We start from the raw sequence: 14,072 nt of genomic DNA, 5'->3' as shown, positions 1-14,072 counted from the left end.
GAACCCTGGCGACGAGTTTGTTGGCAAACTCGGTTTGCTTTTGAACCTTCTTTCTTGTTTGACTTTTAACACTGTTCTGTTTGAAACAGGGTTTTTGTCAGGTTCGCCGAACAATTGTTTGGACCGGTGTTTGAACATTTGTCTAAAACAAAAGATTTAAACAGTACACGAGCTTTGATTTAGCTTTAACAAGTTATTTTATTAAAATCCAAGTCATTTTTCAGACAAAAAAATGTTTTTAGCAGAGAAAACCGTGTAAACCAAACAATAATAATTGTTGTCACCAGATTTCAAACCCAAAGTCAACAAAGTTTGAAACTCTAAGTGAACTTGGATTTGTGTTCGAACATCCGCACAAAAGAGAATCGGAAAAGAGTTGCTGTTTGGACGCGGGTGAGAAAATTTTGACAGAAGTTTAAACAACAAACGGTATAGCCAATAATTGAAAAAAAAAAATATTACCGTATATCATTTTTTTTTCAGTGTAGCCCTTTGCCGAAGACTTGGTGTAGATCAAAAAAATTCTTCAAAGGATACAGATTTTTGAATTTTCACATTTCATTTTTGTATGGACTGCTGCCAAATTTGTACGGAAAATTATATGGGCAAACTAATGATGCAAAATGGCTTCTTTGGGCATTCCGAAGGCACCAAAAAAGTTTCAGTCAGATTAAAAAATACAAAAATTAAAATTGAGGAAAAAAGACCGATTTCGTAGAGAATTGCTCTAGAGCGAATTTTTTTAAAGAGTTAATCTACTAATATATTGCTAAATCTTATTGCTACAATATTTCATGTTTCAAATAATGTCAGTGCAATAAACTTTAGAGTGCATGTTTTCGTTAAGATTATAAAGTTATAAATAACATTATTTGTAACAGGCCCAATTTTAATTCCATACAATTCAATTAAAATTAACTAATTTGCAAACCCTACCCCTCCCGGACATTCAGCAAACTATTTAGAATCAAAAACGTACTAAACTCATTCCTCCAGAGTCCATTTCGGGGTAGATTCAACATTGCCATTTCGTTCTCACCTCTCTATCTCTGTGGTACGATCGGCAAAATTTAATTTGTTTCGAAACTTATTCCAACCCTCTTCCGTGACTTCCGACACCGGGACTAAATCCCGACCAAGGTGTGACGTCGGCTGGTGGGGACACGTGCTAGTCTGGCTTCTTCCGGCTCGGTGGGGACCCGAATTTTGAAACTAAGATTTATTTTATTTATACTTTGGGACCATTTGGGAGTCGAACGGAGAGGGTTTGTTCGACTGTGCAGTGCAGACTAAGTTGGATTAGGACCGGGCTTGGGAAGAAAGCGCCACACACAAAAGAGAAGCTTTGTTTTACCCCTATTGGAAAGCCATAACCGTTTAATTTGGCCCTAAATCGTACCGAAATTGGGCGGAAAGTTGTGGGATCGTGCGCACTTTTTGGGGGTGGAGATTATTTTGAAAGCCTGTTTTTCCGGGAAAATTTATGCATTCCACACAAACAGTACACACGCAGAGCGGAAAAGGACGCAAAAAGACGCAAATGGAAATTAAATTTTAATTGCGTGCCGAGGCTAATCTAACTTTGGGAATTCATTATCGCACCTTTGCCCCGTTTCGCTTTATTTGCCGCTTAATCGCGTATCAGTTGTGACAATTTCAATTGCTTTAAGTGGTTCAGCTGCGAGAGATGAGAGATTTACGATGGAAAGTAATTTGAAATTAATCAAAGGGAAGTTAATTAACTGGGTAAATGTAATTCACTGATACTTGGCTTAATTAAACACTTTAATTGGACATAATACACAACTTTATCTGAAGTCTGAATTGAATTGGAGCAATTCTCTACCAAAACCGGAAATGGATTTTATATGTATTTTTTGATTTGGCTCAAACTTTGTGGGGGCCTTCCCTACGACAAAAGAAGCTATTTTGTGTCATTGGTTCACCCATACAAGTCTCCATACAATTTTGGCAGCTGTCCATACAAAAATGGTATGTAAATATTCAAACAGCTGTAACTTTTGAGTGAATTTTCTGATCAATTTGGTGTCTTCGGTAAAGTTGTAGGTATTGTTGAGGACTTTTGAGAAAAAAATAGGTACGCGGAAAAAAAATTGCAGATTTTTTTATCAACTTTTTTTTCACTAAAACTCAATTTCCCAAAATACGTATTTTTTTATTTTCGAGATTTTTTGATATGGGCTCCGTTTTCAAGATATAGCCACCGAAAGTTTGATTTTAGCGAAATATTTGCAGTTTTTCAATTTTTAAAGATAGTGACCATGAGTGACCGTTTCTAAAAATATATTTTTTGAAAAGTTCAGGAAATTTGCTATAAAATTTCGTAAGAGACATTGAAGATTGGACTTCGGGTTGCTGAGATAGAGCCGCTTTAAGAAAAAGAAACACGAATTTGAAATTTTCTTTATCTCACCAAAATAACCCACCATTTTCTAATGACCATATCTCAGCAAATAATGGTCCGATTTTCACTTTTGATTTATGAAAAATTCGTGAAATGTTCCGATCTTTTCGAAAAAAATATTTTGAAATCACTATTTTTTCAAAAATTCATAACTCGGCGGCGGATTTTTTTGACCATGTTTCTCTATGGCTCAAAAATTGCGGATTTTTGTCCCCTAAAACGTATCAAAAAATCTCGAAAATCAAAAAATACGTTTTTTGGGAAATTGAGTTTAAGTAAAAAAAAGTTGATTGAAAAATCTGCAATTTTTTTTCCTTGTACCTATTTTTTTCTTAATAGTCCTCAACAATACCTACACCTTTGCCCAAGACACCAAATTGATCAGAAAATTCACTTAAACAGTCAAACAGTTGTTTGAATATTTACGTACAATTTTTGTATGGACAGCCGCCAAAATGGTATGGAGACTTGTATGGGTGAGCCAATGACGCAAAATAGCTTATTTGGTCATAAGGAAGGCCCCCACAAAGTTTAAGTCAAATCAAAAAATAAAAAAAAATAAAAATGGTCGAAATTGGCCGATTTTGTAGAGAGTTGCTCATTGATGCTTCTTCAATGCCGTCAACTCGTCAACTCGAGACTACAGTCTAGAATGGAACAGCAGTTTTTTGGATTCGCTTGCATAGTTTTGAATGCATTTTGTGATTACGAAAGGAGAATGGGCAAATTTGTATGGGAGCTGGTCCAAGGATGTACACGAACGGGACCAACTTTTTTCGAAAGATCTCGCCGAGACTTGAAAAAAAGTCTACTGGACCAACTCTCTAAACCCCGGGGTTCAAAAGTTACAAGTTGTTGAAGTTTGAGTATTTTGGGTTAAATTGTACAAAAAATCTAATTTTTGCTGTTTCTAAAATCATTCATAAAATCTCTGTTTCATTATGGATTTCGATTTTCTTGACTTCATTCGACGCGTATCACCGAAAACTATAAGTTCTGATATGTTTTAGCATGATTGAAACATGAATTCCGTTTGAACCGTTTTTGCAAGAGGCTTACCATAGAAACAAGCCGAAACTTGAATATTTTGAAAACGAATCCTACCCAGACTGCTTTAGTGAGTATGGAAGGCTACAGCGCAATGTGTAACAACTTATTGGGATGTTCTGAGTCTTCCGAGAACTCCTTGGAGTTAAGACCGGTGAGTCTACCACCGTAACAAGCAAGATGTCGGCGGTTTTTGACCACTGATCATACCCGTATGGCTTCAGTGAGTATGGTAGACTACTATGCTGATGTGTTGGAGTGTCCTGGGTTCTCCTAGGATTCCCTGGAGTTAAGATCTGTGGGTCTATTACCGTAACAAGCAAAATGTCGACCGGTTTTGACAACGGAACATACCCGTATAGCTTCAGTGAGTGTGGTAGACTACTTTGCTAATGTGTTAGGATGTCCTGGGTCATCCAAGGACTCCCTGGAGTTATGATCTGTAGAGCTACAGCCGTAACAAGCAAGAGGTCGACGGTTTTTGACCCCGGAACATACCCGCATAGCTTAAGTCAGTATGGTAGACTGCTTTGTTATTATGTTGGGATGTCTTTGGTCATCCTAGGACTCCCTGAAGTTAAGATATTTGGGTCACTGTAACAAGAAAAAGGTCGACGATTTTTAACCGCGCATCATAACCGCAAAGATTCAGTGAGTATGGCAGACTGTATTGCTGTTATGTTGGGATGTTCTGGACCATTCCAGGGAGTCCTTGTAACAGCCGTAAACCTACAGATCATAACTCCAGGGAGTCCTAGGATGACCAAAGACATCCCAACACATTAACTAAGAAGTGCACCATACTCACTGAAGCCGGCGATCCGGCGTCAAAAACCATCGACCTTTTGCTTGTTACGGCTGTAGCTCCACAGATCATAACTCCAGGGAGTCCTTGGATGACCCAGGACATCCTAACACATTAGTAAAGTAGTCTACCACACTCACTGAAGCCATGCGGGTATGCTCCGTTGTCAAAACCGGTCGACATTTTGCTTGTTACGGTAATAGACCCACAGATCTTAACTCCAGGGAGTCCTAGGAGAACCCAGGACACTCCAACACATCAGCATAGTAGTCTACCATACTCACTGAAGCCATGCGGGTATGATCAGTGGTCAAAAACCGCCGACATCTTGCTTGTTACGGTGGTAGACTCAACGGTCTTAACTCCAAGGAGTTCTCGGATGACTCAGACCATCCCAATAAGTTGTTACAACATTGTACTGAAGCATTCCATACTCACTGAAACAATCTGGGTCGGATCCGGTTTCAAAACCTTGAAGTTTCGACTTGTTTATATGGGATGCCTCTTGGCCAAACGGTTCAAACGGATAAAAACAAGAGAAATCATGTTTCAATCATGCTAAGACATATCAGAACTCATAGTTTTTGCTGATACGCGTCGAATGAAGTCAAGAAAATTGAAATCCATAATGAAACAGAGATTTTATGAATGATTTTAGAAATAGCAAAAATAAGATTTTTTGAACATTTTTACCCAAAATGCTCATACTTCAACAGCTTGTAACTTTTGAACCCCGGGGTTTAGAGAGTTGGTCCAGTAGACTTTTTTTCATGTCTCGGCGAGATCTTTCGAAAAAAGTTGGTCCCGTTCGTGTACATCCTTGGACCAAATTCGCCCATTCTCCTTTACCAAATTTAGCGTTTTTGCTCCAGTAAGCCTGGATTTACTTTCAATCAGCTCCGTTGGCATTTTGCAAGACGAGATTTGTCTAATCACGCCTTCCATCGAAAAATTCTATGTGTTAATACAGTAGTTGTTCGGTAATTGGGCTGCTTTATAACTGGGCGCTCGATAACTGGGCCGTAGCCCAGTTAAAAAGCAGACAAACGTCAATAAACCAAAACAAACCAAAATGACTGAGGGGTTAATGGATGCAAAAATCATATTCAATAAATAAAAAATCTTTTTTCAAGTTTTAGTTTAATTTTAAGTTACAGTTAAAGAAATATAAAAAGTAAGAATTGTAAATAAATTTTAGCAACTTTTATTTTTATATTTCATCTGGAAAATATTATTCATCGGTGGTCCCCTCGTTAATTTTTGTTCAGCCCAGTTAACGAGCAACATTCGGTGACTGGGCTACGTTCTCAGCCCAGTTACCGAACAACTACTGTATAAGTATTCGGTACCCTCTCCAAAAAATTGATTTTATTTTGAAAGCGGGAAAATGCATTTCAAATTTCTTATCAGTCATTAGACTTCTTTTCCCATTAAAATTTAGTTTTATTTTTATTTTTTGATTATATATTTTTTTGCCCCCTGATTTTTTTGACCGATTTTGAAGGGGGAAGGGGGAAAAGAAACGGGGGAGCGGCCGTGGCTGACTGGTCACGGTGTTCGCTTTGTAAGCGAATGGTCCTGGGTTCGATTCCCATCTGCTCCCAACGAGAAAGTAGAGGAAATATAAATCTTGAAACTCTGAACATGAACGAAAAATCAAAGTCGCTCGAGTCGGGGTTCGAACCCCCGTCCTTGGATTGGTAAGCAAAAATGCTAACCACTAGGCCATCGCGACTTGGTGAGCTATGATTGGAATTAGGAATACTGTTACTATCAACTATATACGCGCTGGGTCCTTGTCCATTTGACAAGGGTTCGGAAGTTCTAAATAACGTTTGAATCCGATTGGTCCAAACGTTCTTCAGGGCGGGGCTTGTCGAGAAAGCTGGAGTACCTCGCGCTCGGCTAGCCAGCGTAGAAATGGGTCACCGAAGCTCGGCAGAGCTAACACCTTCCAAATGCCTATGCGAGTTAATTGCATGTATAGAATGTATATCTAAAAAAAATACATGGAAACAACTCAATTTGTAAGAAGCGACCGCGTGGTCCCGTTTGGTTGGTTGCACACACACACCACACAGGGGGAAAAGAAACGTTTCTAAAACATTCTTATCTGACGAGTCAAACTGATAACAGTTAAATTGTTAACAAATTAACATGCTTTTTTATGCATTGTTTTCATTGATGGGTTGTTCGTCTCGTCCTACTAGTTGAGAAGAATGTAGGGGAGAGTGGGGAGACTTGATCCCCGGGGAGACTTGATCCCAAGCCTGTATCTCGTCAGCATGTGGGTAAAATAATTAGCTTTGTTCTAGAAAATTGTGCGAAATTGACTAAAACTCATTAAAGAAAACAAAGAAAAAAATTAAAAAATGTCTAGATTGAGTTACACACATTTTTCTAAGAAGTGCTGCAAAAACTTCCAAGAGATCTTTTTCTTTGTTTTAATAAGTATAGAAAACACTAAAAATTATTCAAAAAATATTTTTATACATGAATTGATTGATAAACATATCAACTCCAAAACCCTTACGCATTTGACGTTAAATTTATCGTCATACTATTTTAACAATCAGTTGCTTAAAAAGTGCGTTTAGGGAGACTTGATCCCTGCATTTTTACAGTCACTGGAATCAGCCTCAAGATTAATTAATTGAGCTGGGTTTTCATACATAGTTTCCTTTAGTATAGTTGTACATAACTTACTGCAGTTTGAACCATTTTTCAAAAGTTTTGTAAACAAAATTACCAGCTTCTGTAAACATGCTCAATTTTGGTCTAAAAAGAAAATTTTAAGTTTTTAATTATTTTGCATGCATAACTTGTTATATTTTGAACAAAAACGTACAGGTTTAATGTGAAATTGCTGTAACTTATAGAGAATTAAAAGTTTGGATGAATAAGAAACATTTTGCTTAAGATTTCTTAAAAATGTTGAAAGGGGGATCAAATTACCCCCAACATTTTGAAAATGCCGGTTTAAAATATTTTTTTAAAACGCTTGGCATGATTCGAAGAGTTTATCTGGTGAAATACCCTTATCAGCCAAACATAGTTGAATGTTTAAGCTTTCAATTCATGCAAAAAGTTTATAGTTTTGTGAGAAATTGACAGAGTTATGTGCGATACAAAAAAAGGGGATCAAGTCTCCCCACTCTCCCCTACTGAAAATCAATAATTTTTAAAATCAATTTTTTATCGTGCTAAACAGGATTTTTTAGAAACTTGTTCTATCAAAGTCTTAGTCAAGACCTGGAATAAGGTGATTATCAAATCATCCTACACATTTTTTACGTTTTTAATGAGTTTTAACGAGTATTTACTTAGCTTGTTACACTTGCAAGGTCAGGTGTATAGGTCATTTATGCGAGCATGGAATGTGTAAGATCGTTTAAGTTGGTAATACAAAAACGTCATACAAAAACGTCTGTTTAAAATTGCTTATAACTTTTCAGGATCAACTCAGATCGCAGTACATTCTTTGACAAAATTGCAGAGCGTAAAATTCTACATTATAATCTCACACGTTACAAAATTTCGACACACATTACAGCACCTTCAGGAAAAAAAAAAATAAAAAATTGCTTTTCTCCATAATTTTTTTCAAAAATTTCCATGCGACTTTCAACACTTTTTTATAGCGTCCCCTAAACCTTAATTGATTTGGCTCAAATTTGGCACGGATGATTAAGTTTGCCTAAGGAATCGAATCAGGGGGTATCCCCGAGGATTTTCCAAAATTTTCATGTTTCGTTGTCACCCTAGTCTATAAGTATATCTTGCACAGCCTTAAGCAGAATACAGTAGAGACTTTGGTGCATCGAAGTCTTTGGTAAATTAATCCGTTCTCCAAAAATAACGATACAATATATCTCAACGACATTTCGATTAATTGTTCGCGATTAGTCTTTTTCATCCGCCAAAAAAAAAAACAACGATATGCTCCCATAGATATAAACAAAATCCCTCCACCCCACTTACCGACGACTTTCAGCTCGACGAAGACGGACTGCACCGGGTGGACCGAGAGCTGGCACTCGTACAGGCCCTGGTCCTCGTCGCGGACCGTTTTGATTCGCAGCGCCCAGTGGCCCATGTGGCGAATGTGCTCCACCAGGAAGCGCTCGTCGCTGCTGTACGTGGACAGACCCACCGTGAGCAGCTGGAAGTCCCTCCGTCGGACCCAGGACACCTGTGTGGACAGCAGCAACCCCAGGTACACGAGAGAAGGAAGAGTTTAATTAAAACCTTATCTTTGTGTGTCCGCCGCTTCGGAGCAGGGACACTTACCAGGGCCGACGTCTGTGACAGGACGGTGCACGGAAGCAGTGCCGTGCCACCCTTTTGTGCCGTGACTTTTGTGTTGTTCCGGGTAGCGAAGAAACCGTGTGTTGTCACCGGAGCAGGATAGTTGGCAGCACTGGGATCTGGAAGAGAGATGGTACAATTATTGTTTAGAATCAGGGTTCAAAGTTCAGATTCTGATTTACTGGAAAAAGACTACTGGTTGCCTAACACAGAATCGAAATATCAGCTGCTTAAAAAAAGTTTTCTGTTTAGAAATTGGAAAAATTCAAATAATTCTGTTATATCAAGTAGGGGGAGAATGGCCCGCCTTAGTAAAATGCACCAAAAACCTTAGAAAAACATACAAATTTATTAATTTATTATAGGTGAAATTCTCGTCTGTTTGGCAGGTTAAGCACTCGCTTTTTGCTTTATAAACATAAGCGGTTTGCTAATAATCATCACGAGTTATCGCGATTTTACGAAAAATGGTTTGAAAAAGTTGGTCGTCGTTGACCATGGCCGTTCATGGTCACCCGCGACATACACGGACAACGAAACAAAGAGAAACGCAAAAAGTAATGGCCTATCTACAATCACTTAGCTTAGAATAGTTAAGTAAAGTAAAACTTAGAAAATGTACACAACTTACGGCCGTCATCCACAATCAACTTAGAAAATTTGCTGGGCTGATATACGTTGCTATGCAGTTGTTTGTTTACCTTTGATATGGAAACGTCAACTTACCGTAGATTTTGAAATTTTCCAAACCATACGTCAAGTTTCTAATTTTATTCTTTTTCATTGTAGAAGATCAGATTCATTTCCATTGATTCAAACTCCTAAGCTAAGTGAAATTTTCTAAGTTAAGTGATTGTAGATAGGCCATAACTTCCCTTGTGAAACTTATTACTTTTCCTGTCATTCTCGCATGGCGAAAAGGCCTACTTTTCTCTACTGAGCAATTCCATCTCAAATCAGGAATTTTTCTGGTACTTTTGTACCCGACCCTCTCCGATTTCAATAAAACTTTGTAGACATGTTATCCTAGGCCTATATAAGCCATTTTTGTGTATACGGAGCCAATTGTACTCGAAAATAACATTTGAGAAGGGCGTAAGTTATTTAGATACAGTTAAACCTCGTATAAGAGCGCCTCGCATATGCAACTTTGCATATACGAGTCATTCCACCTGATTCGGTTTTGTCGCAAGAGTTGCATATACGAGGTACAGGGCTTATAGGATTTTGGCTATATGGGAGACATGGGCTATATTTTTATAAAAAATCAACTAAACTATACAAATTTAAAGTGTTTTGGAATCGTTATGAAGTCAGCTTTACAGCTACACCAAATTTACATGGTTTACGATGTTCTAGGTCATCCGAAACTTCGTCATGTTAAGGCCTATGTGTTCAACGCCGTACAAGTATGAGGTAGGCGATTTGACTGTGGTTTTTGACCACAGGTCATATCCGGATAACCTCAGGGAGGTTCAGGGACTAGTCTACCGATAGGTGGTGATGTTCTGGGTCTTCTGTAGAGTCCCGGGAGGTACGTCCGATGGGTCTACCGCCGTAACACGGCAGAGGTCGGTAGTTTTAAACTTCAGATCATATCCGGATAGCCTCAGGGAGGTTCAGGGACTAGTCTACCGGTATGTGGTGATGTTCTGAGTCTTCTGTAGAGTCCCGGGAGGTACGACCGATGGGTCTACCGCCGTAACACGGCAGAGGTTGGTGTTTTTTGACCTCAGATCATATCCAGATAGCCTCAGGTAGGTTCAGGGACTAGTCTACCGATATGTGGTGATGTTCTGGGTCTTCTGTAGAGTCCCGGGAGCTACGTCCGATGGGTCTACCGACGTAACACGGCAGAGGTTTGTGGTTTTGACCTCAGATCATATTCGGATAGCCTCAGGGAGGTTCAGGGACTAGTCTACCGATATGTGGAAATGTTCTGGGTCTTCTGTGGAGTCCGAGAGCTACGCCTGAAGGGTCTACCGCCGTAATAAGGCAGAGGTCGATGGTTTTTGGCCTTAGATTATATCCAGATAGACTCAGGGAGGTTCAGGGACTAGTCTATCGATATGTGGAGATGTTCTGGGTCTTCTATAGAGTCCCGGGAGTTACGACCGACGGGTCTACCGCCGTAACAAAGCAGAGGTCGATGGTTTTTGACCTTAGATTATATCCAGATAGCCTCAAGGAGGTTCAGGGACTAGTCTACCGATATGTGGTGATGTTCTGGGTCTTCTGTAGAGTTTCGGGAGGTACGTCCGATGGGTCTACCGCCGTAACACGGCAGAGGTCGGTAGTTTTAGACCTCAGATCATATCCGGATAGCCTCAGGGAGGTTCAGGGACTAGTCTACCGGTATGTGGTGATGTTCTGGGTATTCTGTGGAGTCCCGAGAGCTACGCCAGAAGGGTCTACCGCTGTAATAAGGCAGAGGTCGATGGTTTTTGGCCTTAGATTATATCCAGATAGACTCAGGGAGGTTCAGGGACTAGTCTACCGATATGTGGTGATGTTTTGGGTCTCCTGTAAAGTCCCGGGAGTTACGGCCGATGGGTCTACCACCGTAACAAGATAGAGGTCGGAAGTTTTCGACCTCAGATCATATTCAGATAGCCTCAGGGAGGTTCAGGGACTAGTCTATCGATATGTGGAGATGTTCTGGGTCTTCTATAGAGTCCCGGGAGTTACGACCGACGGGTCTACCGCCGTAACAAAGCAGAGGTCGAAGGTTTTTGACCTTAGATAATATCCAGATAGCCTCAAGGAGGTTCAGGGACTAGTCTACCGATATGTGGTGATGTTCTGGGTCTTCTGTAGAGTTTCGGGAGGTACGTCCGATGGGTCTACCGCCGTAACACGGCAGAGGTCGGTAGTTTTAGACCTCAGATCATATCCAGATAGCCTCAGGGAGGTTCAGGGACTAGTCTACCGGTATGTGGTGATGTTCTGGGTCTTCTGTAGAGTCCCGGGAGGTACGACCGATGGGTCTACCGCCGTAACACGGCAGAGGTCGGTGTTTTTTGACCTCAGATTATATCCAGATAGCCTCAGGGAGGTTCAGGGACTAGTCTACCGATATGTGGTGATGTTCTGGGTCTTCTGTGGAGTCCCGAGAGCTACGCCAGAAGGGTCTACCGCTGTAATAAGGCAGAGGTCGATGGTTTTTGGCCTTAGATTATATCCAGATAGACTCAGGGAGGTTCAGGGACTAGTCTACCGATATGTGGTGATGTTTTGGGTCTCCTGTAAAGTCCCGGGAGTTACGGCCGATGGGTCTACCACCGTAACAAGATAGAGGTCGGAAGTTTTCGACCTCAGATCATATTCAGATAGCCTCAGGGTGGTTCAGGGACTAGTCTACCGATGTGTGATAATATTCTGGGTCTTCTGTAGAGTCCCGGGAGTAACGGTTAATGGGTCTACAGCCGTAACTAGTCTACCGATATGTGGTGATGTTCTGGGTGTTTTGTAAGATTTCGGGAGCTACGGCCGTTGGGTCTACCACTGTAACAAGATAGAGGTCGGAGGTTTTTGACCTCAGATCATATCCGGATAGCCTCAGGGAGGTTCTGGGGCTAGTCTACCGATGTGATAGGTCTTTTGTAAAATCCCGGGAGTTACGGCCGATGGGTCTACCGCCGTAACAAGATATAGGTCTGTGGTTTTTGAGCTCAGATCATATCCGAATAGCCTCAGGGCCGTTACTTCCGGGACTCTACAGAAGACCCAGAACATCACCACACATCAGTAGACTAGTCCCTTAATCTCCCTGAGGCTATCTGGATATGATCTTAGGTCAAAATCCACCGACCTCTGCCATGCTACGGCGGTAGACCCATTGACCGTAATTCCCGGGACTCTACAGAAGACCCAGAACATCACCACATATCGGTAGACTAGTCCATGAACCTTCCTGAGGCTATCCGGATATGATCTGAGGTCAAAATCCACCGACTTCTGCCTTGTTACGGCGGTAGACCCATTGACCGTAGCTCCCGGGACTTTACAGAAGACCCAGCACATTACCAGAAATCGGTAGACTAGTCCCTTAACCTCCCTGAGGCTATCCGGATATAATCTGAGGTCGAAAACCTCAGACCTCTATCTTGTTGCGGTGGTAGAGCCATCGGCCGTTACTCCTGGGACTCTACAGAAGACCCAAAAAATGACCACACATCGGTAGACTAGTCCCTGAACCACCCTGAGGCTATCCGAATATGATCTGAGGTCAAAAACTTCTGATCTGTATCTTGTTACGGTGGTAGACCCATCGGTCGTTACTCCCGGGACTCTACAGGAGACCCAGAACATAACCACATATCGGTAGACTAGTCCTTGAACCTCCCTGAGGCTAACCACCGACCTCTGCCGTGTTACGTCAGTAGACCTATCGGACGCAGCTCCCGGGACTCTACAGAAGACCCATAACATCACCACATATCGGTAGAATAGTCCCTGAACCTCCCTTAGGCTATCTGGATATTATCTAAGGTAAAAAACCATCGCCCTCCTCTGCTTTGTTACGGCGGTAGACCCGTCGGTCGTAACTCCCGGGGCTCTATAGAAGACCCAGAACATCTCCACATATCGGTAGACTAGTCCCTGAACCTCCCTGAGTCTATCTGGATATGATCTAAGGTCAAAAACCATCGACCTCTGCCTTGTTACGGCGGTAGACACTTCAGGCGTAGCTCCCGGGACTCCACAGAAGACCCAGAACATCACCACATATCGGTAGACTAGTCCCTGAACCTCCCTGAGGCTATCTGGATATAATCTGAGGTCAAAAAACACCGACCTCTGCCGTGTTACGGCGGTAGACCCATCGGTCGTACCTCCCGAGACTCTACAGAAGACCCAGAACATCACCACATACCGGTAGACTAGTCCCTGAACCTCCCTGAGGCTATCCGGATATGATCTGAGGTTTAAAACTACCGACCTCTGCCGTGTTACGGCGGTAGACCCATCGGACGTACCTCCCGGGACTCTACAGAAGACCCAGAACATCACCACATATCGGTAGACTAGTCCCTGAACCTCCCTGAGTCTATCTGGATATAATCTAAGGCCAAAAACCATCGACCTCTGCCTTATTACGGCGGTAGACCCTTCAGGCGTAGCTCTCGGGACTCCACAGAAGACCCAGAACATTTCCACATATCGGTAGACTAGTCCCTGAACCTCCCTGAGGCTATCTGGATATAATCTAAGGCCAAAAACCATCGACCTCTGCCTTATTACGGCGGTAGACCCTTCAGGCGTAGCTCTCGGGACTCCACAGAAGACCCAGAACATTTCCACATATCGGTAGACTAGTCCCTGAACCTCCCTGAGGCTATCCGAATATGATCTGAGGTCAAAAACCACAAACCTCTGCCGTGTTACGTCGGTAGACCCATCGGACGTAGCTCCCGGGACTCTACAGAAGACCCAGAACATCACCACATATCGGTAGACTAGTCCCTGAACCTACCTGAGGCTATC

At 41.7% G+C, this 14,072-nt stretch overlaps 1 protein-coding gene across 1 annotated transcript in view; it reads right to left on the bottom strand.

The window, feature by feature from the left end:
- The window catches only part of LOC6031781, an 85,145-nt gene that overhangs the window by 29,997 nt on the left and 41,076 nt on the right, over window positions 1-14,072 (bottom strand). The window contains exons 3-4 of the mRNA XM_038257062.1: window positions 8,568-8,704; window positions 8,259-8,469 (exon numbers count right to left, since the gene is read on the bottom strand). Of these exons, the coding sequence (XP_038112990.1) occupies window positions 8,259-8,469; window positions 8,568-8,704 (348 nt within the window). The remainder of the gene's footprint in view (window positions 1-8,258; window positions 8,470-8,567; window positions 8,705-14,072) is intronic.

Source organism: Culex quinquefasciatus, chromosome 2, assembly GCF_015732765.1.
Source record: "Culex quinquefasciatus strain JHB chromosome 2, VPISU_Cqui_1.0_pri_paternal, whole genome shotgun sequence".
In the NCBI taxonomy this organism is placed as follows: domain Eukaryota; kingdom Metazoa; phylum Arthropoda; class Insecta; order Diptera; family Culicidae; genus Culex; species Culex quinquefasciatus.
Note: the sequence above shows the minus strand (reverse complement) of the source record. Positions and strands in the feature narration are given on the sequence as shown.